At 40.9% G+C, this 26,719-nt stretch overlaps 2 protein-coding genes across 2 annotated transcripts; one reads left to right on the top strand and one right to left on the bottom strand.

Moving 5' to 3' along the window:
* Nucleotides 1–2,517: 2,517 nt before the first annotated feature.
* On the top strand, nucleotides 2,518–9,260 carry LOC308333921 (uncharacterized protein). The gene is made up of 3 exons (XM_080790453.1): nucleotides 2,518–2,554; nucleotides 3,782–3,924; nucleotides 6,419–9,260. Exons 2-3 carry the CDS (start codon nucleotides 3,816–3,818, stop codon nucleotides 8,476–8,478), a joined length of 2,169 nt encoding a protein of 722 aa, XP_080646579.1. The 5' UTR covers nucleotides 2,518–2,554; nucleotides 3,782–3,815; the 3' UTR covers nucleotides 8,479–9,260.
* A 14,633-nt stretch (nucleotides 9,261–23,893) lies between these two features.
* On the bottom strand, nucleotides 23,894–25,577 carry LOC308334499 (C-C motif chemokine 4-like). Its single transcript, XM_080791298.1, has 3 exons — nucleotides 25,382–25,577; nucleotides 25,132–25,243; nucleotides 23,894–24,371 (listed from the first exon to the last, which is right to left on the bottom strand). The coding sequence occupies exons 1-3, from the start codon at nucleotides 25,467–25,469 to the stop codon at nucleotides 24,269–24,271; spliced, it is 303 nt and encodes a 100-aa protein (XP_080647424.1). The 5' UTR covers nucleotides 25,470–25,577; the 3' UTR covers nucleotides 23,894–24,268.
* Nucleotides 25,578–26,719: the final 1,142 nt, after the last annotated feature.

Raw genomic sequence — 26,719 nt, 5'->3', positions numbered from 1 at the left:
GGAACCCCCCAGAAGCAATGATTTGAGTTAAAACGTTTACTGTGAAAGAATATATATTAGAAGATTTGCACACGTTTTCATGATTTAAAAAAATAGCAGATCTACAAACATTTTAGCTCGAGACCCACAAGAGAAACGTGATGTCTCCCCAGGAACCAAACTAGTGAAAATAGGCTATCTACAAGCTCACAATGTGTCACAAGCTTGTATAGATACACTATTTTCTTAGATAAAAAAAGAAAGAAAATGAAATGATTTTATTTATTTTTGTATATATGAAGTTTTAAATATGGAGTATGTAATGTTCAAGTATTAAGTATGAGGTTTTAAGTACTTGACTAGAGTGCAAAGCATGTTTTAATACCAAGACAAATATTGTATATAGTTTTGACTCCAGAAAATGAAACGGTATATCATTAATTCAATTAACACTTAAGTTGCATCCCAAGTAATATCTAAAGTTGACACACAATGGTGATGTGTTTTCCTGACATTTACAGTATATCTGTTTGCCTCTTGCTTAATTAGCTGCAAATTATGTACACACCAGATATATTGAACATTTGTGACACAGACACTGTCTGCTGCTAAAGAAATGTGTTCTACTTATTATACTGCTGTTCTGCCTACCTCTGCCTTTATTTTTTAATTCTGCCTGTTTTTATACATTTTATATTATTATCCGATATCGTATTGTAACAGTTTCACAGCTTGTACCGTGTATATGACTGTGACCATTAAAGATTCTTGATTCCAATTGCTTATTGGCTGTTTTAGTTCAACAACTGATTCTTTGTATAACCCTTGCATTGTGTTAGAAAACATAAGGATAATTTGAGGACAAGTTTCTCTCTCAAACATGTAAACATTGAATATTGACAAGTTGGAAAAAAGTGGGAATTGAGACACACACAGCTGCCGGGTCATAGACACAATCAGAATGAATGAAAAAGGTGATCATTCATTTCAGTGCGTTAATATATCTGTCTCTGAGGGTATAATGAAGCCGTTCCATTACAGAAATGTAAAGAGTATGATTCTATTTAAACAATATAACTTATACAATTGGGGCGGTTGTATTTTGTCTTCCTGCTCTGCTATTGAGACAAGATTGTGTGAAAGAGCCAAAGAGGTCATGTCTCACCTATAGACACAGGATCAGACACAATTTTGACCTGATGGTCTAGATTTAATTTATCCCTTGAGCAAGCGGAGACCCTCTATAAGCTCAATGGAAAAAAATGTCAGGACTAAACTGGGTTCAAATCGGGGTAGAAGAGGAAAGTAGCTATTATTATTAAAGTAAAAAAAACCTGGTCAATGTTTATTTTGAGAACAGAAAGTTGATATCCTAGTTGCTGCATGACATGTCATGAGTCATGATTATGATGTTTCAGGGTAAGAATTACCTTTTGGTTAAACTAAGGGAAGTTGAGAACTAGCTGAAGAAAGTATGTTATCCCATTCCATCCAGAGCGTTAGCGAGTTAGCAATCACTCTGGAACAGGGCTCGAGATTGGACACAGGGATAACAATTTTATATAGTCTCACATGGCCAGCCTCCTGGCTACCCGAGACTATATTAGCAAACATACAACTATATGTAAACTCCCTCCCTCAACTGAAGGGAGGAGGGAGTTGTAACCAGATGAAGGTTCAACCACGCATCATGGTTAAATAAAATATTAGGGAAAAGCAGATGAATGCTCTTAATGTCAAATTACACCGTAGGAAATGTATGTATGAGATTATTTTAATTTAAAAAGGAGATTAGGGCTATTCCACTACATAAATCAGTAGTGTAGTAAGGATTATATTATTATTATTACAGAATGTTGTGATTTATCTTTCCTCCCTCTTCAACTGCTGTAGGCCTAATCATCTCCATCATCATCATGATCATCATCATGATTGATTGATTGATTGATTGATTGATTGACTGATCCACTGATCCACTGATTGATTGATTGATTTATTGATTGATTGATTGATTGATTGATTGAACTTCAAGTATTTATTAACAGTTTGCAGAATGTGTACATTTCACATGAAAGCACAACTCAATAAAAGACTGTTACTGTGGACGAAACACTGATAAAGCATTACACTTGTTTACAACAGGGTCCACCATTTTCAATTAATCAGAATCATCATTATCCTCATCATGTATTTTAGCCACCAAAATGTGGAACGCCCTACCAACAGTCATTAAGACATGCAGATCCCTTGACTCCTTCAAAACCGCTCTCCTAAGGGCACCTACGGACGTCTGCAATTCGACTGGCCCCCGTAAAAATCAGAATCCCCCATTGAGTTGTACTTGAAATGTACTGTAATTCTGCAAACTGTTAATAAATCAATCAATAGCAATAATACAGGGAGTCAGGGATTCATACAACTAACCCCAGGACAGTAGGTGGCGGTATACACCGGCAAAAAGCAATGATTGCACCCGCAAAAACTAAACGAACAACACCGACGTACGGACGCAGCTAGGTCACTCACAAATCACAATAACTTCGCTCCGACGGGTGTTGCGTCTTCTTGAAGCAGGGTACGTTTATATTATGCATATAATATCTATGTTTATAAACACATAATGTACATTTTCACACGTATGAAGAAAAGGGCCATTGCGACACGGAGTGTCCAGTGGATCCTGGGGTTGGAACGCACTTTTAAGAGAACAACTTAGCATGGTGTGCAACTGTCTTTGTTGTTGATTGTTGGATGGAATTACTTTATTCCATGTGGTCTTTGTTGTACACGATGTTACACTAGTACTACCATTACAGCCGTTAGCCTAGCAATCATGACCTACGTACACTTCTTCACTTATACATTTATTTTCATACTGGTACAAATCACTACCTCATGGTATATTGGAACATATCAGGCAGCTATGCTAACAAAGACAATGCAGTAGAGTGGACAAATAAATACATTCTTTACTAAGTAAAAGTTTGGTTCAAGTATCAATACTGCAATGTAAAATTAATTGTATTACAAGTAAAAGTTCGCAATTCAAATGGTCCTATTTCACAAGTTTTGAATGTTAACTTAAAATATTTTGAACATAAACAAGCTCACAATGCATGTGGTCTTGCAGATTGGGTATTTTCAAATGGCTGAAATGGGCTGAAGTGTAATTTTGTATATTTTCTATAATCAGTCTACATAGTACCTAGTTTAAGTTTTAAAAGAATTGTAGTGGAGTAAAAGTATAATATTTGCCTCTGAGATGTAGTGGAGTAGTTCGAATAGAAGTACAGATAATTGGAAACACTCCAGTAAAGTAAAAAGACCTATATTGTACTTAAGTACAGCACTCAAGTAAATGTACATAGTAACTTTCCACCACTGAGTACTTAATTATTATTCCTGTGTCATAGTTTGCCAGATGAACTGTGTCTTTGCAATACATAATTATGTGTATTTAGGGCCTTCGCAATTACAAATTTGACAAGTTGACAATTAATCACACAAATAATTGTGATTAACGATTATTTGTTTTGTTTGTTTTTTAGGCTTCGTAATCACAAATTTAGATAAATTGTAATGTACATTTTATAAATTGATACAAAGTACCATTCTTTTCAGTTCAGTTCTGAAAGCTCTCATCAAGAGCACCTGTGCTAATAATCACACATTCAAATGAAATATTGATCAGAAAACTACCATATTGTTGAGGCTCTTCAGTGATCTTGTTCATGGTATCATGTCAGGTCGCTGATTGATAACTATGTTGTTTAGTTTTAATTGTCATGTTTTTTTTTCACAGATTATCACAGACAGATCTACGGTATCAAGTGACGATGGCCTCCAAAACATATCCAACATTGACAGAGGACCAGCGAGAGATGAACCAGGGACATGGACTGCTTGGTGCCAGACTTCAGCCCATAGTAAAGTTGTACAGAATAGGTATGTAGAAAATAATAATAATTATGATCACAATCATGTTCATTTTTGCCATCAAAGCCCTGATATTTGAAGATTTGATGCTGTATCCACTATCCAACATGACAGCCATGTAAACAAACACACCATGTCATTTACAACCAAACATTGCTTTCAAGAATGTTTTTGAAAACATTTGAAGTGGAAAAATAGCAGTTATTGCAGTAACTGAAAATGAATCTATTTGATCAACTAAATTCCTTGTTTTCCGGGGCAACTTGTGTTGCACTTGTGGACAGACAGTTTTGTTGTTACTTTATATTTCAATTTATTCATTAAGCAGTGCCGTGTAATAAGCGGGTGATTATGCCTGTCAGTGATTTATTTATCAACAATGACCACCGCCTTAAAACTCTATGGAAGCAGCAGCGATGATGCTGGCGGTGCACTGAACGCACGCACGTTCATTCACTGGGCGTGCAAATGCAAAAAGTGTCGTTCTTGATTGTGTTACACTCGTGTGCATGGGGCCTTTTGATTTGGTGTAGCGCCAGTGGTGTTGATTCGGTACTGGCCGTCGTATGACATCTCATCTATATATATATATATAAATGATGCATGCCAAGTTATTATACACTGCTTAACCTATAGCGATAATACTTCACCTACTTGTCTGCATATGTCAGTATTGCAAATCTTACAAAAGGATGCATCATATTCACATTCCACAACATTAAAGAAACAGTAAACACTGCTCTCCAAGTAATCGCCGATGGAATTGAAACTTACAGCATGCAGTTCCTATTAATGGCCCAGCAGTTGTCGCTATTTCACATTCTAGCGGTCGCAATGTAATATACTGTCAATGCAAGTAAAGTAAATGAAGTTTTGGCCAGACTTTAAACTAGAGTTGTCTCGACACAAATTTTTTAAGACAGAGTACGAGTGCAAGTAAAGTACTTTTTAGTACTCGCTGATACCGAGTACTGATACGAGTACCTTTTTCTCATAGATGCAGATGGATCTCCGATCTTGACAACTAAATGACAACTTGTCATTGTAGATTGGCTGTTTTTGGCAACTTGCTGCAGTGTTGGGTCAGACTTTCTACTGTTGCATTCGTTCAGCCTAGTGTCAATTGAATGTTTTGGTACTTGGGTCAAAGTATCGGGGATGGTTCCGAGTACTTGAGGGTGGTATCGGCCCGAGTAACCGATACCAGTATCGGTATCGGAACAACAACTCTACATTAAACTTGATTTTATTACCGTAGTAAACATTTTCATGAACATTTTTCAATCGCTAGTTTAAAGTAATTTTTCAATGTGATTAGTAAATTATGGTCTGTTTAATTTTAAAATAATGATAAAGTAGTGTATGTTTCTAAGGTTTGTACTGGTTCTACCCAGGGAAGGATCCACCCTCGCTGCGGTTGCAGCCAATAGGGCACAGCAGTGAGCGCGGATTTCTGGGTATACTGGAAAAACGTCCATTCATTTTCCCCAGATGTACACAAATATTTATATAAATTATTTAAAGCCTAGAATCAAGTCACCCACGATCCTGGTGATTCATGACCATAAAACCATTGATTCTGTGAAAACTTATATTTAATTAAATATTAAATTATATCATTATGATATACTGCATAAATACCCTTTATTTAGCGGTTTTCACTTAAAACATTTCACAGAATCAAAGGTTTTCTGGTAAATGGTCAATGGTGCATTTATATACCACTTTTATCCAAGGCGCTTTACATAGATTGTGCATCAATTCACCCATTCACACACACATTCACACACCGATGGTGGCGTAAACCATGCAAGCCACCAACCAGCACATCAGGAGCAATTTGGGTTCAGCGTCTTGCTCAAGGACACTTTGACACTAAGGGCCGATATTTTACCGCTGTTTCGGCGCTGTAGTGCCGAAATGATTTCGGCTCGTCAGAACTTTTCAGTAGCACCGAAGAGCCGACTTTAGGACAGTACCCGCCCCCTGAACCTCAAATGATTCCTTGATGGCTTGATTCTAGGCATGATAAGGAGTTTGTTTGAGTAACATAGTTACCTGTACAAGTTATGAAAGCATAATTTCTGTTTGCGTTTCAATAGCAATCTCTCTGCTTAGCAGCTAAGCAGAAGATTGCTATTGAAAGAGAAAATACACCTTCGCTGGACAAACCAGTTCAGAGTGTTTCCATTGAAAATGAATTGGTTCAAAACCCTAAACGTTGGTTCAGAACGGGGACCAAAAAATGGCCGCTGCATGGTTCCCTGAAAGTACCACGGTTCCAAGAAACTAGAACGGAACCAGTTCTAGAACCTTTGGTGGAAAAGGGGCCCCAGTGGCCAATCTGGGCCCAGTATAACAAATAAACTGTTAACCGGTTAAAATTGACTCTAGGTCTAGATCAATTTAAAGAAAGAAGTCTTTTTTTGGTAATACAACACAGCTTTCACATAATTTCAATACAGTTTATGGTTTCTTTATCTCCTGTCATTCTCCATCACAGATGTGTTTCCTGCCCAACTACCAGTGAAGACACATACCCACTGTGACGAGTATGGGGCAACATGCAGCTCAAGATGTCATCTCAAGAGCCACCAGGTGATCCATAAAGGAGAGAAGGCCCACCACTGTGACCAATTTGGGAAAGGGTTCGGCCGAAGAGGCGAGCTCACAATACACGAGAGAACACATACAGGATTGAGGCCCTACCACTGTGACCAGTGCGGGGTTAAGTTTGTCAAACTCGGTAATCTCCAAACTCACCAGAAAATTCATACTGGAGAGAAGCGCTACCACTGTGACCAGTGCGGTGCAACATTCAGCTTAAACGCTAATCTCAAACGTCATCAGATGATCCATACGGGAGAGAAGCCCTACCACTGTGACCAGTGTGGGACAGCATTCAGCACAAGCGGTGCTCTCAAACAACACCAGGTAATTCATACAGGGGAGAAGCCCTACCAATGTCACCAGTGTGGGACAGCATTCAGCAGAAGCGATGTGCTCAAACGACACCAGGTAATTCATACAGGGGAGAAGCCCCACCACTGTGACCAATGTGGTAAAGGATTCAGCTGCGTAAGTAATCTCAAATTCCACCACCAGAGAATTCATAGGAAAGAGAAGCCCCACCACTGTGACCAATGTGGGAAAGGGTTCAGCCAAACAGGCGAGCTCACAATACATAAGAGAACACATACAGGATTGAGGCCCTACCACTGTGACCAGTGCGGGGCAAAGTTCGGCCAACTCAGTAATCTCCAAACTCACCAGAAAATTCATACCGGAGAGAAGCGCTACCACTGTGACCAGTGTGGGAAACGGTTCATAGTGAACAGTAGTCTAAAGAATCACCAGAGGATTCATACAGGGGAGAAGCCCTACGACTGTGACCAGTGCGGGACAGCGTTCAGCACAAGAAGAGCTCTAAAAGCACACCAGAGAATTCATACTGGAGAGAAGCCCTACCACTGCGACCAGTGCGGGACAGTGTTCAGCACAAGAGGATCTCTAAAAGCACACCAGAGAATTCATACTGGCGAGAAGCCCTACCACTGCGACCAGTGTGGGGCAGCATTTAGAAGTAACAGTGATCTCAGAAGTCACCAGAGAACTCATAAAGAGAAGGCCTACCACTGTGACCTGTGTGAGAAAATGTTTAGATCTAACGGTGAAGTCACAATTCACCAGAGAGTTCACACAGGGGAGAAGGCCCACCACTGTGACCAGTGTGGGTCAGACTTCAGCACAAGTGTTGCACTCAAACTACACCAGAGAATTCATACTGGAGAGAAGCCCTACCACTGCGACCAGTGTGAGGCAGCATTTAGAAGTAACAGTGCTCTCAGAAGTCACCAGAGAACTCATAAAGGGGAGAAGGCCCACCACTGTGACCAGTGTGGGTTAAGGTTCAATGAAAGAGGTAATCTCAAACGTCACCAGAGAATTCATACAGGGGAGAAGCCGTACCACTGTGTCCCGTGTGGGGCAACATTCAGCCACAACAGCGCTCTCAAACAACACCAGAGAATTCATACAGGAGAGAAGCCCTACCAATGTGACCAGTGTGGTAAAGGTTTCACCCAGAGTAGCAATCTCCAGCGTCACAAGATAATTCATACAGGAGACAAGCCCTTCCACTGTGACCAGTGTGGGGCAGCATTCAATACTGTCGCTTACCTCAAAATACACCAGAGAATTCATACTGGGGAGAAGCCCTACAGCTGTGACCAGTGTGGGGCAGCATTCAGCCAAAAAGGTAATCTCAGAATTCACCAGAAAATTCATACAGGGGAGAAGCCTTACCACTGTGACCAGTGTGGGAAAACGTTTAGAACTAATGGTGAACTCGGAAGTCATCAGAGAGTTCATACAGGGGAGAAGCCGTACCACTGTGTCCCGTGTGGGGCAACATTCAGCCACAACAGCGCTCTCAAACAACACCAGATAATTCATACAGGAGAGAAGCCCTACCAATGTGACCAGTGTGGTAAAGGTTTCACCCAGAGTAGCAATCTCCAGCGTCACAAGATAATTCATACAGGAGAGAAACCCTACCACTGAGATCAGTGTTGTATAGGGTTCAGTATGAGAGGTAATCTCAAAATTCACAAGAGAACTCATACATGAGACAAAGATTACAAACTTTATTGTTCTTTTATACCATTCAGACGTGAGACCAATAAAAACTCCTAGCATTGTCCCTGTCGCTAGGTAATGCTTGGCTTGCCTGTTGTCCATCAATGAAATGATTCCCCACCGTCCATGTTAACTACAATCGTATGCCCTTTTCTCTGAATCCTTTCTGTGGCTCAATGTTTGTGGCTCATTACTAAATTCCTTCTGATGACTGGTAGAGGATAGCCACATTAGCTTTTGCCAATTTTGCTTCCAGTTCATTTTGGGGTCTTCAAAATAAAATCTGCGGCTGCATCCGGAGGCAGGGAAGGGACTACAGACTAAATCAATCGCCTTTCAGTTGTGAATATTGCAAGAAATGTTTTAACCAATATGATGCTTTAAAGTCTCATCAGCGCATCCACTATTAACGCACTGATGTCAGCTGTGGAAACATTATCTATGCTATGTTTAGTACAAATTAACTACTTGAACGTTATTTAATTAATTGTTTTTGATGAATGTTGATCTGTTGTTGCCAAATGTTTATCCATTTGTTCATCTATCTTTGCAGGATATTTGTAGAGACAGAGATTGTGTCACAAAGTACAAATAATTAGAATTGCAGTCATGAATGTCTTTTCTTTTGGCTTGAATCGTTTGAATCGTTTAGATTTATACAGTATATGATTCAGGAATAGGTCTTGACTCTTTACACAAATGGGGCGCTCTGCAAGTTGAATTGAGAAAGTCTTGTCATGGGACAGGTATCGTTATGATTTCGGTTTATATTGTCTTTCATTAAAGCAAGTGATTTTAAAATTAAACAAACTACAAAATGAAACTTTCTGTCTTGACTCTTCAATAACTTTAAATAAGACAAACTATAAAGATTTACGTTAAGTAAAAAGTTAAATAATATGCACAATGTAAAATCCTTAATAGTTGCATTACTGCCCCTTCTGTAGGCCTGAATATTGTAAGCATAATGATATTGTAGCATAATATTGTGATATTTGGCCATAACTCCCTCCTCTGAGGGATCTACATTTGGGGAAGGGGGTTGTGCCCAGACTGGTGAACCTTCAACTGTGGGTCATGGGTTCAATCCTGGCTTGGGGTGATGCACTTCTTGGCAGTTTGTGCGTGAAATCTTACAATGGTAATATGGTGTATAACAATGAGTAATCGTAATATTTAGTACTGTTTTCACTTAAAAAATTAAATACATCAAATAATGGCATGTATTTGATGATTCTTAACAACTTGCACCAGTCCACAGCAAACCTATTCTGGGGGAACATTCACCAAAAGTAGCTGATCTACAATCTCACAAGCTGTCATGATGAGGTTGTGCAGCCTATATATTTTGGTTCTTTGATTTTGTATATAGGGCTTAAATTAGTCCTTTAATGGCAACGTGTACCATGTTTTAATGCAGACCGATAACAAGGCAACATAAACTCATAAATAATTGAATAAGTGTGCATGGAAAAGATCATTGGTTTGTGATCAGATTGACCGCTTAATGAACAGTAAAGACATCAGGATTAGGTTAAACCTGGCTGTTGTGTTAGCCTGGTCCGGAGCAGGCTAAATCCACAGCATTAGTTTCCATGGTAACCTCCGCAGCGAGGGCCTAACGGAGGTCGAGCTGGCGGGACTGATGCGGCCGTTCGTCGGCCTGACCAAGAAGGGCGAACACAAGGCCGGAGGCTGGCCCGAAACGGCGTACGGAGTGTCAAGGCCGGGCTGACGGCTCTGTCCATGGTCCTGGCCCGTCAGCTGTCCAAGGAGAGACCGGATGATCGGATACTCTTGAACGCCTGCTGTCCAGGCTGGGTGCGAACGGACATGGCCGGTCCTAAAGCTTCGAAGTCGCCGGACGAGGGAGCTGTGACTCCGGTCTACCTATAGCACTACTGCCCCCCGGGGCCAGCACAGCCTCATGGGAAATTTGTCTCAGACAAAAAAGTACAACCATGGTGATAGGATGGAGCAGCGGTTCTCGATGTGGGGTTCCGGGGATCCCCAGGGGTCCTTGGAGGGGTTCCAGGGGGTCCCCAGCTAAATTTGTTACAGTGGTCTGTGGCTATTTAAAAAAAATAGCAGCTATACAAGGAGGAGAGCACCCCTCACTTCACACGGTTGTGATTTTTTAATAACATAAATTGTCTTTTCTGGGGGATGGGTGATGGGTCCCTGACACAACCTTTTCAGATGGGGTCCCAGTTAAAATATGATTATTTCTTAGGGTTGGGGCCTGGAAAGGTAGCTCTAGAACCACTCCTAGTCTAAGGCCCCTTTCCACCATGCAAGTGTGGCAGGATGGGCGTGAGTTCCCACGCTGTCACAGCCCATCCTCCACACACTCATTAGCAGAGTTGGGGTCCGTTACTCATAAAAGTAAGGCACTACATATTACATATTACCTTTGAAAAAAGTAATGCCTTACATTACTTTATTACTCCCTGGAGAAAGTAACTAGTTACATTACTCGTTACATTACTTTTGCGTTACTCCATAAAATCGCCTGAGATGCATTGTCAAATAATTTGCACTGAACTGCCACACAACAATATAATATTTAGTTTGGGGTCTGTGAGGCCAAATCTCATCAAATGGTGGTCCATGGCTAAAATGCAGAATACATACTGGACCTTGATATGAAAATGGTTGAAAACCACTGTACCACGTGGTTCTAGGCAAATATTAACTTTCCCAACAATATATATTCAAATAAAATAATGAGACTGAGATAAATCAGTAGACTATAATTATGTTCACAGTGCTTTAGGATCCCTTTCTTTATGATGTGGAGTCCCCTGCTCCATTGCTCATTAAATGTAGTTTTTCATTTCGGCATATTTGGTTTATTTATCTCTACATTAACTAACTAGTGATTGTGAGAGCACACGTTCTACAACAAACAAACACACCCTCCCATTGGCAGTGTTGCCAGGTTTTAGAAGAGAAACAAGCAGCCATGTCTATGAAAACAGCCCAAAAGAAGCCTGACTGGGCTATCATAAAACAAGCCCAAAGTCGCTTGTAATAAGCGGACATGGCAACACCCCAACGCCTGCTCTGTCTCTGTGACAGTGGGGAAACTGGGAGCTTTCTGTGCAGCGGAAAAGTGCTACGGAGATTTTAATACAGAGACGACTTAAATGACAGTTATTGTAGCGAACCACGCTGGACAAAGAGGTTGAAGGCCGACTGATGATGTGAAGTTTCTTTAATAGATCATCGTGAAAACTAAAGGCAAGGCACAAACATATAATCAATACAGGAAGAAATCTTCAATAAAGTGAGGCATTCATATAAACAAATAAGTTTACAATTAACCAATAAAAGTTTCATATCAAAACATAATACCATATAAACAAACCAATAAAACAAGATCCCACAACAATATGACACAAACCAATAACCATAAAATGACATTCACCTTGCTTCTTACCAGTTTGTCAATTACGAGTTCAATTTCACTTTCTGGAGTATTAGATTTTAGATTCATCTTTAATGTGCGCACTATGACCTTCCATTGTTCATACATACTGAGGAATGTTTTGATCTTTTTATCTGTAGTTTCCTTTTGATACGCAAGCATTTTACTTGTTGGAACTTGTTTCCGGTTGCTGCGTCGAGGGCTTATGGTTTCGTCCTGAAGTTTTTCTTGTAAGTCCGTCCATCTTTCATTGAGATCTTCTAGCGTTTGTTTTTTGGCATGAATGGCTTCCTTTAATTTTTGTCTTTCCTCCGATTCATTTTCCCTTTGGAGGGCATCTTTCAAGTCCTCAATTTCTTTGTTGACATTTTCAATTTGTTTGTCAAGTTCTTGGTCTAGATCAGACCCATGTACCTCAACACTTATTTCAGGCATTTTGAAAATGTATCACAGAAAATTACCACAAACAAAAGGTGAACCCAAGAAAACCTCTGTACCGGATCAAAGACTGACACCTTTCATGAACGTCAAAAACCCACAGTATCAAACTGTATGGAACCCTTCATAAATACCTTTGCATAAACCTCAAAAACCCACAGTATCAAACTGTAAGAAAACCTTTATAAATGATGTCACCACTTTACATAAACATCAAAACCATAATTCATAGGCATGGCCACAAGCACTTGAAACCTTTTTCCAAAAGAGCAAGACAATGTCCAGTTCACATTCCATTCCTCTGCATGAACCTTTATTTTATTTTTTCTGAAGCTGTGTGTAATGTCAATTATGTATTTGCTGTTGTGTTTGTGTTGAAATGATCAACCCTCAGACCACTAACCACTGTGAAGCAGGCTGAAGGGGTGAAGTAGGCCGGGTTCTGAAGTACAGATCTCAGAATCTGAGACTGTGTAGATGTCTTACGGGGGGGGGTGGGGGGCCATGTTGGGTGAAGTTTTCACTGTAGCGGACCCAGCTGGCCTTTTAAGGATGAAGTCTGAACTGATGATTTTGAAGTTGCTTTATTCATAGATCAACGTAGAACTGGGACAGAAACAAAATACAATGTATCAATGGTCATAAATCACTACAATATAATCCATAAACTGTTCCAATCTCAGGCACAAAATACATTTTCCATGCAACACTAACGTACATTACACAATACATAAACAGCCTTCTGCATACATTTTAACAATAATACCAAATACCAATAACAGTGCAAGCAAATCAATAAAATACCTTGTCCCCCTTTCCAGCTAGGTGCTATATTCTGTGTGTGACATCAGTTCGTTCCATGGTTAGTTGGCATTTGACCGTTCCTTTGGCCTCCCTTTCCTTAGCCATCCACATAACCAACCAACTTCAGCCACACCATTTGTGTGCTGTCTGTTCCAAGTCTTCTCTGTACTGAGGCAGCATTTCCTTGTTTTTAACCACAGTGCCACAGCTGAGCTGAGTCCCAATCATCTGATTCACATCAGCTGTGATCAGTTGTTGGCACACTTCCTGTTCCAATGCCTCACAACACTGAATATATACTAAACAATAAAGTATTACCTGTGGGTCCGTTACAGTAGAACTTGTTCCCTCTCCAGCTAGGTGCTAACTTGTTACCAGGTGTCCCAATATCATGATGTCACTTGACCATGCCATTCTCCAGGAAAGTCATTGTTCCTTTTGGTGTTCCATTTCATCCTGTTGGTGAGGTTAGGCTTAGCTTTTCATGATCATGGTTTGGAGCACATGAAGAACAAACATTTTCTTCCTGACTGATGCATGCTGGGCTTTATCAGACAGTATGAGTGAGCAAGCTTCCTGTTTGCCCACATAGCCTTTCAAAGTAAGAGCCTTTCCTCCATTTCCATTCCGGGGTCCGTTACAGTTATGACACAAGCACTGTAGGCTATATCACAAAAAAACGGACAATGATGTGTCCGGCCAGAGGTTGAGTTGGGAGGAGGAAAGGTGGGTCTAAAACCGGACGTCTGGCCACCCTACGAGTCCACGACAGTAACGAAAAATGCTGTGCTGCTGATGATCTGACACCGGTTTGACATGTTCTAGTCCGTACTGCGTACTGCGTTGCCAGCGCACCATTAGTGTTCATGTTCAACTCATCTCCGTTGTGTGCATTATTCTCTAAAGCAACACTGCTGAAAGCAGCCACATGACGCAAGTAGCGAGTAACGGCAGCGCTAAAGCGACCAGTAACTGTAGTGTGATTATCAATTTTGGAGGAGTAGTGTCGTTATATTACTCGCTACCGACCAAAGTAGTGTCGTTACAGTAACGATATTTTCCGTTACTCGTTACACCCAACTCTGCTCATTAGTGGCTGATTGATGGCAGTATAAAAGCAGTGTGTTTCCCTTTTGTCAGCTGTTTGTCTCTTCTGCTCGTGTGGCTGCCACACCATGCTTGGTCAGCTGGTGTGTCCACAGAATACAGCGCTTGGTTTGCACATCGGTGCAGGTACGTCTTAACCAGGTACGTCTGTCCCCATTGCTTTTTATTTCGATCGCCTGCACTTAATAGTTTGAACTTGACCGTGATCGCTTGTTGTGTTTTTAGCCTCGGGGCTACACCTGACTCGCTCCTTCCGGAGTCCTGTTTGGCGTGTGGTGAGGGTGACACGACTCCACGCCACCCAGGTATAATGTGGTTGGTGGTGGTGCTCTGTAGCATGATATTCATTTGGTGTCTTTGATGCCATGGGAATATAAACATGGGCTCTTGTTGTTTACAGTTGTCCTCTTACCGGGTGCTAGCCGCAATTTGCGGCTAACCGGGTGCAGTACTTAGTTTAGACAGTTTTTGGTTTAGACTAGTCATTGGTTAGGACCAATGCTCCGTCGGACCATAGTATGCCTCCCTGCGTTGGCCTCATTAAAGCCGGTAAGTGTGTATCTCTGTTCGTGCCTCAGCGAATTGTAGTAGCTAAGTAGGCCTACTATGTTAATACGTCCGTTTGTGCTTTTAGGGCCAGCACCACACCTGCTGCTTTGCTGGAGTTTACCCTTCCACACACTCCATGTACTACCGCCATGTTTGAAAGAGCACCCACACGGCCAGTCGGCCACGAGTTGTCTTTGGTTTTGGGTTGCCTGTTGCCTGAGAGCCCTAACCTGACGCTGCCCAATACCGCCCTCATCTGGCAGCGTCAGGTTATGAGAGCCCTGGTTTATTGTAAACCTCTAGTATTGGGGTTCATTAATTCGATTCCGTCATATCATTGTATTCCCTCATTAAATTTGGCTTATATATATATATATATATACCGTCCGATATGTATTGCATTCTATATGATTGTAGTTTGGTTACAACGGGCCGTAGGTCAATAAACGGCTGATTTAAAGAGAGCGAATACTGTCCTTTTAACTACCTTTCACTGAAGTGCTGATCTAATAGATTAATCTCATTATGGACCGGTGCTGGGGCCTGTCCAGCTCCCCTTTTCCCCACAGTACCAGCCTTTATTTGGATGATATCCCTGTAGCTATATGCACTTTAAAGTCACCAGCACTTTTAACCTTATTGGATAAATCTATTTCCATTGCTTGTTGAACAGTCCTATTGGTTGCTTGATATTTTATTTAATGACATCATTTCTGATCAATTAACTTAAAAGACTTTTGTATATTTTGTTACACACGTTTCTGCCTGCCTTGATAATGATATATTGCAGAAGGTTCTTATAACGGCAGACGGCAGTGGGTGGGTGGGCCTACAGCCATTGCATCTTACCCTTTAATTAAAGTAAAAGTAGTCTGAGGAAAAGGAATAGTTCTGTTCCCCGCTGACATTGTTTTGGGATATTTTGGCTGAGATGGTGATGTGTCTTTCTTACAGGGCTCTGTGGATTAATTTACCTAATTCCTTTGTTGGAGTTGCTGTTGAAATGAATAGGAGGTCCAAGCAGGCATATTTCCTTCTTTCCATTTATTGATCAGCAATCAGTTACAGGTTACAAGCATTCGTTCCATGGTTACAGCATATTGAGGCCTTCGTCCCAGGCAGAGCGCCTAGGTTCCCCTTGTCTCTCTCTGCTGTCCCTCACTCACAGTTCTAACTGATTCTCCGTTCCATCTTATACATCCCCAATCTGTGGGTGTCACCTTGTCCCTGTGTGTGTGTGTGTGTGTGTGTGTGTGTGTGTTGACCCTTAAGGCTCCATTGGCTCTTGTCAACAAGTTACCACAGGTGGTCTTATTTTCAAAGCATTCTTCAGTGTGGTAAAACCTCACAATGTCCACTATATCGCAGGATCTCACAGCTGTTACGAACTGACTATCTTAAAGTGTCCCTAGGCTATCTTAGTGACTTGCTATTCTAAATGACCTCTTCGCTCAGGCTTCTCTGCATGTGAACTCCTATAGGCCGAAGTGTTCTGTGTACAATTATGAGATATGTTGAGAGGCATAAGCTATCAAAATATACATCAATGGCTCTGTTTGTCAAGTCTCAAACCAGTGTGGAGATTAGTAATCTCCACACTGATAATCTGTAATCTCAGATTACCCGGCGGTGTTGCTCCATTCATTGTCGATGGCTTTTAATGTTTGTGTTAGGAGTCGGACCAATCTCTATAGCTGTATATAGGAGGGGCTAGCGTCCCCTCGAAACATACTTCTTGCCCCTGAAGTGGGAACCAAAGTGGGCGTGTCACCGGTTGGAAGATGCAGATGTGATATAAACCGTATTAAAGAAAATCACATTCATGTGAAGTGAGGGGTGCCTCAGTCCTTTAAACAAACATTGTATGCTCTAAACAAAAATTCAAGGTTCATACTTCAGACTGCTATATGATGTAATTTCCGTAAACCAGACGTTGGACCAAGCTCGTTTTGGAGTTTAAGAACCACTGGGATAGAGGGGATGATGATGATCATGTCTCTGTGCATGTTTTATCAAGCTTGCGCCCCTCAGAACGAGTGCGTGCGTGCAGTGTGCACACGCATGGGGACCACTTGATGTTTCTCAAACTGTTACAGGGGGTTCCCCAGCTAAATTACTGTTTTAATCTTCAGCATGTACAAAAAAAATGGTAACGCCCCGCCTGCCTCTGATTGGCCTACCGACACTGCCGGCCTTACACTGCACTGGCTTTTCACTGTACACACAGCCCTCCCATGAGAAAGACTGTGTAGAAAAGAATAGTGGCATTTTATCATGAACATTATGTGAGGACCAATTATATGAAGATTGGTTGAAAAGTGTTGAAGTAGTCCTTAAGTAAACAATCTGAGTACTTCGTCCATCACTGATCATCAGTACATTACACAGTGATGGAAGAAGTTCTCACTGGAACTATAGATTCACATCAGTAACTAACTGATGTGAATCCAATCCAACTGAACTGACTAGCTAAGGTGGGTGCACTATATAGTGGCCATTCTTGCCAATAGATGGCAGTGCAGTGCAGCCTACATTTGATTCTTGAGCATGCACACCTCTGCACTACTAGTTGCACAATGCACACCACCATACATGTCAGGATGTCTCCTGTTCGATTCCTTCATTAAACCCAAGTAAAAAAAACTTGAACTGATCTATCGTCCTTGATTATCGTCCGTGATTATCAAACATCTGGATAACTTTGGGATAAAGTGTGTGTTAAGACTAAGAGCCATCTTCCACCTTCATCTTAATGGAAAATAGCATTGACAAGATAACTTTGGCTAGCATAATGGTATTTGTATTCTTATTACCTTTGTAGAACAACAAAGCTGTCATCATTAAAACCCTTGAAGGGTTAGTTCAGATATTTGGATTTCAAGCTGTAGGAAATACTTGCCATTAATTATACCGGTAGTAGTTGCAAAGGTATTTACTGATTGCCTGAGTCCCGTGGTGGGAGTTCTGGTCCTGACTCCTGTTGTCTGTGAATTGGAAATAAATTAATCCACAAAACTAGCGTCGTTAACCTATTTTAACCATATAGTAGCAAGCAATAGTAACTTTTTCGTTCAACTTTGACCCCTGTCACATTATTATGGAACTATTTTTATGTCCAGCAACAGCTAAAACCATATAGTTCCATGTGACAGAGGGGTTAACTGTTTGAATGGCTCCACCACGGCTTCATGGCATAGGCCTATATGAGATAATTTTGAAAACATGTTTTTGTGAGACTTGTGAAGAAACATCCATATCCCCATTACCCATGGCTGCTTCTGTTGTGATTTGGAGACAAAATGATGATTAGCGGTAAACCGTGTTGGCAATGGCATAATTGACAGAAAAAAAGAAGAAAAAAAAGTTCTATAAACCACATACATGAGGGCACGCATAAGATGCTGTGTTGAGGTGGAGGACAACCTAGATCCATAGCAATACGGTGACAGTGTTGACACTTGACAGAGAATAACTGGCATGGCTACATACTTATTTTCTTCTTTTTCCTGTATTTTATAGGCTATTTGTTCCTGTGAGTGGAAAGGGTGGCACTGGGGAGCAGGGGAAAAGTTGGAGGGGATGTCTGAAATAACTGGAATAGGATTACCCACAAGAAAGCACTGACCTGTAATATGACATTGCCATGGTTATCGTTTGTGTTGTGTCTCTGAAAAATGGTGGAATATAATTGTAAAGAATACAATAAATAATCACTGGCCTATGGCACTAGAATCAATTTGAAAAGACTACCGTCTGACGTCTTCTCTGGATATCTGTAGGGAAGGTTCTGCTTTCTGTATCAAAGCGAAAATGTTTGAGAAACAGTGTTCGGTTTTTACATGCGCCACATATCTGCAACAATAAGCTCCCAGAAAGCTGCAGTACTGCTGCAACTCTGCAAACCGGGAAAGCATCTGTGTGGTAGATTTTTGCGTTGGATATACAGGATATTCAAAATTACAAGTACAATGATATAGTAAAGCAATTGTTTATAAGGTTATAACAGTGTAATAGGACATTACCCTTTTCTATAATGCCGTACTGCCCAGGATTGGTGAATTCATCACATGTACAAAATTCACATTCTGTTGAAGCTTTCAGGAGATTTATTTTGATACCATAACAATAAGGAATATATTCATTATTACTGGGCGGTACTGTCATATGATGTGACATTTGTAAAAGCATGGCTGCCAAGTGACTCAATAGACTGGGAATATTACACAAATCATGGAAGAAATGTACAGAGAAATGTCTGCACTATTTTATTTGTATAGGTGTCTGGCAATAATAATAATAAAAATATGTCCCCTAGGGTAGTGGTTCCCAAACTGTGGGCCGGGACAAACATTGTGAAAATAGGCGATCTATAAAAGCTCACAATGCTGAGTGTCTTCGCACCAAACACACTCAGTAGGACCAATTGGCCACTTGTCTGGTCTATGGGGAATATGGACTCCTCAGTGGGGATACATTGGAGAGAAATGGCCCCTCATGGGCCTAGAGACTAGAGGGTGTGCAAGTCAGTCCAGAGCTATCACACATGTATCTTGGTATATAGGCAGGTGGTGGAGTGTGGCATGGATAGGGTTCAGTTATGCTTGTCACAGACATCTTCTTATTCCCGAGACTGTAGTAGTTGTGTGTGTAAAATTAATTTCACATTTACTTTGTGTTTGGTACTGCTGGCAATAACCTTGAGCCCTGGGCTCCAGTCTTCCCATAGAATCCCAATCTAACCTCCCTCCACGCTGTAGCCTGCTGCTATCCAACAAACAAGCATTGCTGCCTTCCAATGCATGGCTTTTTAAGTCATATGGCAGCCAAGACTATGGACTTTAATGTTTGTTTAGGGCACACTAAATGACAACGTAGGATGCCATGTGGCCAATATAAATACAGTGGGCGCCCCTAATTTCGTGTTTTTTGCACCTTTTGCATTTTCGTACTACAGTAGCTGTTCTAGAGGAGAGGGGAGAGGGTATTCTGCGCCATAATGATCAGTCACTGGGGGCCCCAGTAATATTAATGGTCAGCCACCAACCAGACACCGACTCTCCTGTGAGCCAGTCCGACATAGGGACACCCCTGTCTGCCTGACAAACAATCATGCACCACGTGGAGGTCTTATAACCACCACTATGTGGGTCTGACCCTTTTGTATACCGGTACCTATGCCCACCCTAAGCGCCTATAGCTCAGACCTAGGAGCCAGCAGGAGGTCCATTTGGGACCAGCATGCATACATTTAAGAACACAGTTCTGACAGTCTTGCAACATGTGGAGGTCTTATAACCACCATCAGTGGAGACTGTCCTCACTACCTATGCTAACTCAAGAGGTCCTATCTCGGGAGTAAGAGCCAGCATGGTCCACATGGGACCAGTGGGACTATAAGCCAGGCGACATATAGGAACACTCCTCCCAGCCTAAGCTAGTTTCTACCTCCTCCACACTCCGTTCCCCAGCATGCCGTGACCCTCACCTACATGAGTGAGTAGATTCATCTTGTGACTCATGTAGGCGTATTTATTTTGAGATGTTTCCTCAATGTGGCCATGCAACTGGTGCAAGTTGCAACATCCTTTGCAGGAAACTATGGCATTGCATTTATTGCACTTTGCGTGCTCAGCCTCAAGAGTAATTTCCCTCTCTGTTAACCACACTCGCAAAGTGCAATAAATGTGATGCCATAGTTACCTGCAAAGGATGTTGCAACTTGCACCAGGAAACATCTCAAAATCAATACGCCTACACGAATAACGTTAGAAAATAAAAACTACTAACTTCTACAGAGCTTTTTATTATGACTCGACGTCTTTCTGTCTGAATCACGTTAATTATATGAATTAAATAAAAATCTATTTGTCTGTTATTTTTACAACTAAGCAACTCAATTGCTTTTTATTTGGCTCTAAATTAATCACGCAACTGTTGAGAGCCCAGCCTTTAGGTGCATATACATATACCTCCATAGATTGATTACTTTATAAACAGTTTGCAGAAAAAAGCACAGGATCATAGCCTACAGTACAATAAAAAATAATATTAAATTAATCTGAACATTAAAGACATTTGTCACCACAACAATCATTATTGCAATGTGTACTGTATATTTAATATACAGTACAAATTTCAACAATGATATTGTCGTGGCGGCTAGCTGGTGGTGGTGAAGTTTAAATAATAGTGCCGGAACCGTTAAAGTCCTAACAAATCCCAACCCTAGTCCGGACCCCCCTTTACCTCTTCACCCAACCCCACCTATCATACTCCCCTCTGCACCCGGTAGAGACTTAGGTTCTGACTACTCTGCACTAAGAGTAAATAATGCAATAAATTAGTTTTGGGTGGGTGTCAAAGATGAATTATTTAGTTTGAGCCTAATTTTATCCACAGATCCAAATATATATAATATTTCAATATTGCAATCAGTATAGGCTATTGTCTATATCAACTGACAATATTCTCTGCCACAACCTTCTGAATTACTGCAAATTGTGACTATTAGTTTTGTTGTGTTTTGAGGATATCTTGAAACCTTATTCCAAAAATATATATAAATATTTAGATATTTATTAAATATTTAGTTTAGTTAACTTGAAATTGGTGACTATTTCAGAGGGTTTTAACAGTCACAAACACAATATTGGATTTCACAATTATCTAATTGTATCTCTGCAATTTGGACAAGTTCAATGGACTCCTAGACCCCAAAAACATAGGGTGGCCTAAAAACCATTAAAATAGCCTAACTCCTTCATTATTCATCCTAGACAAGTACTTTTTGTGTCTAACCGTTAGACACAAAAAGTACTTGTCTAGGATGAATAATGAAGGAGTTAGGCTATTTTAATGGTTTTTAGGCCATCTTGGACGCCATCTTGAAAATAACACCTTTCACTTTAAAGTGTCATATAGTATATCGGTGGCATAGCCTATACATGAAGAAAACCTGCAGACTAACATTCATCCATTAGCCTAATTGGGACTTAATTATGATCAAAACAAAATCTTTAATTTGCCACGGATAATTGGCAGGTGTATAGGGACATATTGATGACCCCTGTACAAAATCCAGTTGTCACCTAATTCTCTGCTACCCAATGCCTCTCTTATCTCCACGCTTGTCTCCCTGAAGCCTTGATGAGCCTGTGTGTCATCACCTGTGAGGACCAGATGAACTAGGTTTGCTAACGAGCTCAAGACACTATAAAATGCTGGGTTGTCTTGTGTGACTGCTTTATGTCTTTCCTTGAGTTTGAGTTGATGTTGCATATGTTCTGTTGGGTCCAGTGGTGTCAGTTTCTGGAGCAGTGGTTCTCAAAGTGGGGGGATATATTGGACTTGAAAATATTACAGCAGATATACAAGCTCATAGTGCGTTAAGTGACGTGCTATGAGGTCGTAGCTCTTATATCGGCTACAGAAAATGGACAATCGACTCACAATGTGTCACACAAAATCGTGGGGGTCCCTGCTCCTGGTACATCTTTTCAGCTATGGGTCTGTGGCCATATACATCAATCTGGGGGTCCTAGACATAAAAATGTTGGAGGACCACTTTTCTAGTGTCCATGTTTGAGGTGTTGTGTGCAGTATGGGTGTGTCCCTGTTACTTGACCTAAAATGGACCTGAATTCCAGTCCCTGCACATCAAATTACCTCTGCACGTCTCTTGACTGTTTTAGAAGGCATTTTGTAGAATGGCCTTAGCTCAAACATTGGTGAAACTACGAGGCACCAGACCCTGTAGAACAGTGGTTCCCGAACTTTTTCATGTCATAGACCCCCACATTGACACTAATTAGGCCACAGACCCCCATTTGAAAAGATACACCATGGGGACCCCAATAAGAAGATCTTCACGGCTCTAGCAGTGATTCTCAACCAGCTTGACATACAAACTCTCATTTTATGGAATTTCTTTCTCTGGGACCCGCAATTTATATATTTATTTGTAAAATCAATGTTAATTTAACTCTGAGAGTGTACAAATGGAACTCTCTCTCTCTCTCTCTCTCTCTCTCTCTCTCAGGACGACTAACGAGCAGAACAGGAAGCAATAAACTTCCTGTCAGATTTCACGCATTTTATTTTAGAGAGAACATGCAGTTTATACAGCAGGGTTTCACAGTGGGCTTTTTTTCTTTCTTTAAAGAATTCATGAAATTTGCAGCTGTACAACCAAGCTTATAGATCAAATTCCTATTAAATAGGGTGGTTAATTCAGAATTTATTTTTGCAAGTTTGGGTAAACACTGAGATGTCACTGAGACAGAAGAGAATGTAAGGATGATGCACACGTATTTGCATTATACAGACTCGTGGGTTCTGTAGTTTGAACACAAGACAGAACTTTCAAACTGCTGCAAGGCCAACTTTCACAAAGCCTCAGAGAGTTCAGTCAAAGTCAATCACCCCAAAACCATTTAATCAGCGCTTAACCCTGTAACACCCAGCGTTGCAATAATACAACATTTTTAATTAATGAATTAATATATTTTTTATGATATTTTTTCACCTAAACGTCATCATTTCCCTGATAAAAGTAAGTAAATGTGATCATTGTAGACACTCAAATATATATAAACACTGCAGAGCATGATCAGACATGACACAACAGCAAGGACACTGAAAACACATTGTTCAGAGCATGTAGTTACAGTTTGTATGTATACTGAGTATACCGTAAATGCAAAAGTGTACAGTAATCCTAACTCAATACAGTAGATATATTATGTACTGTAGCAAATAATACAGCTTTGAATGTCTGCATGTTCAGCACTTGCACCGAAATATAGTAAAGGTCTTTACACACTGGATCATTTATCTCATGCGATTACATTATTTTATACTGTTGTTTATAGTATGTTATGACTATACTATGGTATACACACAGAACGCAAATATTGCGTGGCCATAAAGTTATCTAATAATTCTCCTCTACAACGTCAGTTTTTCACCGTGAATAAAAGCATCTGCAAATAAAACAACGACAAAGTATAATAATAATAAAGCTTTATTTATATAGCACCTTTTAAGAACAAGTCACAAAGTGCTTAACAGAAAAATACCAAAAAAAAACATGGATCAAAAAGGCATAGAATACAATAGAAGAAATTTCTATCGACACAGAGATTCTTTTAACGGTTTGATGTGAAATATGCATGAACCATTTGCTTATTCGTCTCACTCCCGGTGTGTGTGTAAAGGACATTAAAACCATTGAGAAACCTGGGAAATTGCAGTAGTCACTATAGCTAACTGGTATGGGTATGACCCGTCTGTTCCTTTTCTCATGAAGCAAAGCTCGGCGTGGCATGTCAAAGCATCGTCACAAAAACGTGATGTCGGGAGCCTTTTTGTATCTGGTGGCCCACGTTGTCACACAGAACCCTCAATGGTGGACTCCAGATGGGTGACGAGTTTCTGGACCCACTCTTGAGTCGGGTCAGCACAGATCTTGGCCCCATTCTTCATTGAGAACCTATAGAACGGACCGAGACAGGGAGAGAACATTTTCATCAGAAAGGCGTTTCATTTGGCCAGCTAGAATAGTGTGTTCCTCCTTTGAGAGCAGACTTTGTTGGTTGTTTCGATCAATATGGTCTCCACCAGGAACTTTTCCTGATTAGAGTTTCAGGCCACTACACACTGCTCTCCTCAGCCCTCACACCTCAACCGCCCTCACCTCAACTGTCATAACTGTATTGCACTGTATTGTCACTTCACTTGCACTTTGTTTTGTGTTTTTGTCTTTTTCTTTGCACTATAGATGTTTGTTTATGTCCTGTGTATATAAGAATGAGAGTGCTCTGAGCAAAATAATTTCCAATGTATTTATACTCTGTATCTATACATATGACAAATAAACCTGAACCTGTCATGACAGTCAGTATGATGACTCACACCATATGCATATTTGGGTCTGAAGTGGGAACTCTAGTCTAGGCTATATGGTTGTCTGAGTCATATAGTGAACAATATGGTTATGTCTGAGTCAAAGTGACCCACCCATTAGCCAATATCAATATACACACAGCAGCACCTTTTTAACCAGTGTACATGACTTTATTTCTAGATAAAATGGTTCAATCTGCAAACTATGCAAACAACCCCATTGGTATGATACATTCACAATAGTACGGTAACTGTCTTGAGTTACTGCTTATATTTATTTGTCTGTGCGTGTGCAGTGTGTGTGTGTGTGTGTGTGTGTGTGTGTGTAAGAATAGCTTAATACTCACACAACACCATAGCCTGCACAGTGAATATTTGTGCGTTCAAACGCCACCACTTTGACCTTAGGCAGGCGTGCGGCACGATACTTGAAGCAGCACGCGGCTGGACCAAAGCTGTCTGGAAGAGACAGACAGACAGACAGACAGACTGAGTTAGAATGAGACAGAAATACACAGGCAGGTTTATGGAATAACAAGAAAAAAAAATACGTCATTCTATATCATCATTAAAACCAGATGAGCCAAATAGACTTACGCTCTGCTTCCAGGAAATCCAGAGATGAGAACAGCAGCACGCAGACCACTAGAATAACTGGCATCTTCTTCATCCCCATGGTCATCATTATTACTATGAGTATTAATGAATATGGTTGTAGTCTGAACTTGTAGCGTTATCTGCTTCACTACATCTATGATGCTCTCTCTGTTCTATCGGCCCTTTTATTTGCGTAGGTGGGTGGAAAGTGTGTGTGTGTGTGTGTGTGTGTGTGTGTGTGTGTGTGTGTGTGTGTGTGTGTGTGTGTGTGTGTGTGTGTGTGTGTGTGTGTGTGTGTGTGTGTGTGTGTGTGTGTGTGTGTGTGTGTGTGTGTGTGGAAACAAGCTGTGGTCAATGTTCACATAACCAGAACGGAAGGCTCAGAGGTTTAAAGTTAGTTAGTATACCACATCTTAAAAATGTGCAAGCTTCCAGGATGTGCCGAGCTGATAGCACATAGACGTGCACTATCAATTTGTCTACTGCACAATATGCTTATTGTGCAGGCTGTGGCGTTTCAATGCTACATAGCCATTCTTATGTGTATTGTTGTATTTCATTTATTTAGGCATATCATGCCATGCACACGCACATACAAGACCTGCAACACATTATTACTTGCAAGCGTGCAACCGTGCATGTGGGACAAAGATTTATTCCGTAAAAGCACATTGGGCTCTAATGTGTTTTTTGGCACACTTAGTTGTGCCCTATAATGACCCCTAACTAAAGCATTGTAAGTCCTCCTAATTAATCGATTTTGGTTGCGTTTGTGTTTGACTTTTTTCAAGTCATGTCAAATCAAGTCATAATTTATATTATAAATATCTATTATATAAATTATGTACATATTTTACAAACAACCCACATTTAGCCAAAGTAGTTAGAAATGTATTGTGATCTACTGTAGGAGTACATTTCTGGCTTCATAACAGGAGTCAATCCAAATAGTTTAGAAATCGGATGGCAATCTCTCGACACCTGTCAAGGTTATTTTGCGTGGCTGTGTTGTTGAACACATGCACAGCTCAGTCGGGTAGAGCGCTCGCCTTTGGACCACAAGTCCATGGGTTCGATCCCGGTCACCGCCAACTCGGCGTATGAGTATAGCTCGGAATGGGTGCAGCGAGTCATGCGATATGTGCTGGGAGCTGATGGTAGGTGTGGTGCTCCACCTCAGCAATCCACCTCCCAGAGGTCTAGTCAGTGCATTTTAATGGGACAGACTCCCGGGTGTTACCAGCTGATGCCGACAATAAGCCACTCCCGACCTATATGAAAACTCCTATCGGACGGTCAAACCTGCTTGCAAAAGTGCACTAGTGAGTACTGGTATGA

The sequence above is a fragment of the Protomyctophum bolini genome (assembly GCF_963924005.1).
Source record: "Protomyctophum bolini genome assembly, chromosome: 19".
Lineage (NCBI taxonomy): Eukaryota > Metazoa > Chordata > Actinopteri > Myctophiformes > Myctophidae > Protomyctophum > Protomyctophum bolini.
The sequence above is the reverse complement of the archived record's forward strand: the minus strand, read 5'-3'. Positions and strand labels throughout refer to the sequence as shown.

Coding starts and splice junctions, on each gene's coding strand:
- LOC308333921 (XM_080790453.1), top strand. CDS start 3,816: ATGGCCTCCAAAACATATCCAACATTGACAGAGGACCAGCGAGAGATG. Junction 3,925..6,418: donor AGTAAAGTTGTACAGAATAG/GTATGTAGAAAA, acceptor TCTCCATCACAG/ATGTGTTTCCTGCCCAACTA.
- LOC308334499 (XM_080791298.1), bottom strand. CDS start 25,469: ATGATGACCATGGGGATGAAGAAGATGCCAGTTATTCTAGTGGTCTGC. Junction 25,244..25,381: donor GGATTTCCTGGAAGCAGAGC/GTAAGTCTATTT, acceptor TGTCTCTTCCAG/ACAGCTTTGGTCCAGCCGCG. Junction 24,372..25,131: donor TGTGCAGGCTATGGTGTTGT/GTGAGTATTAAG, acceptor TCCGTTCTATAG/GTTCTCAATGAAGAATGGGG.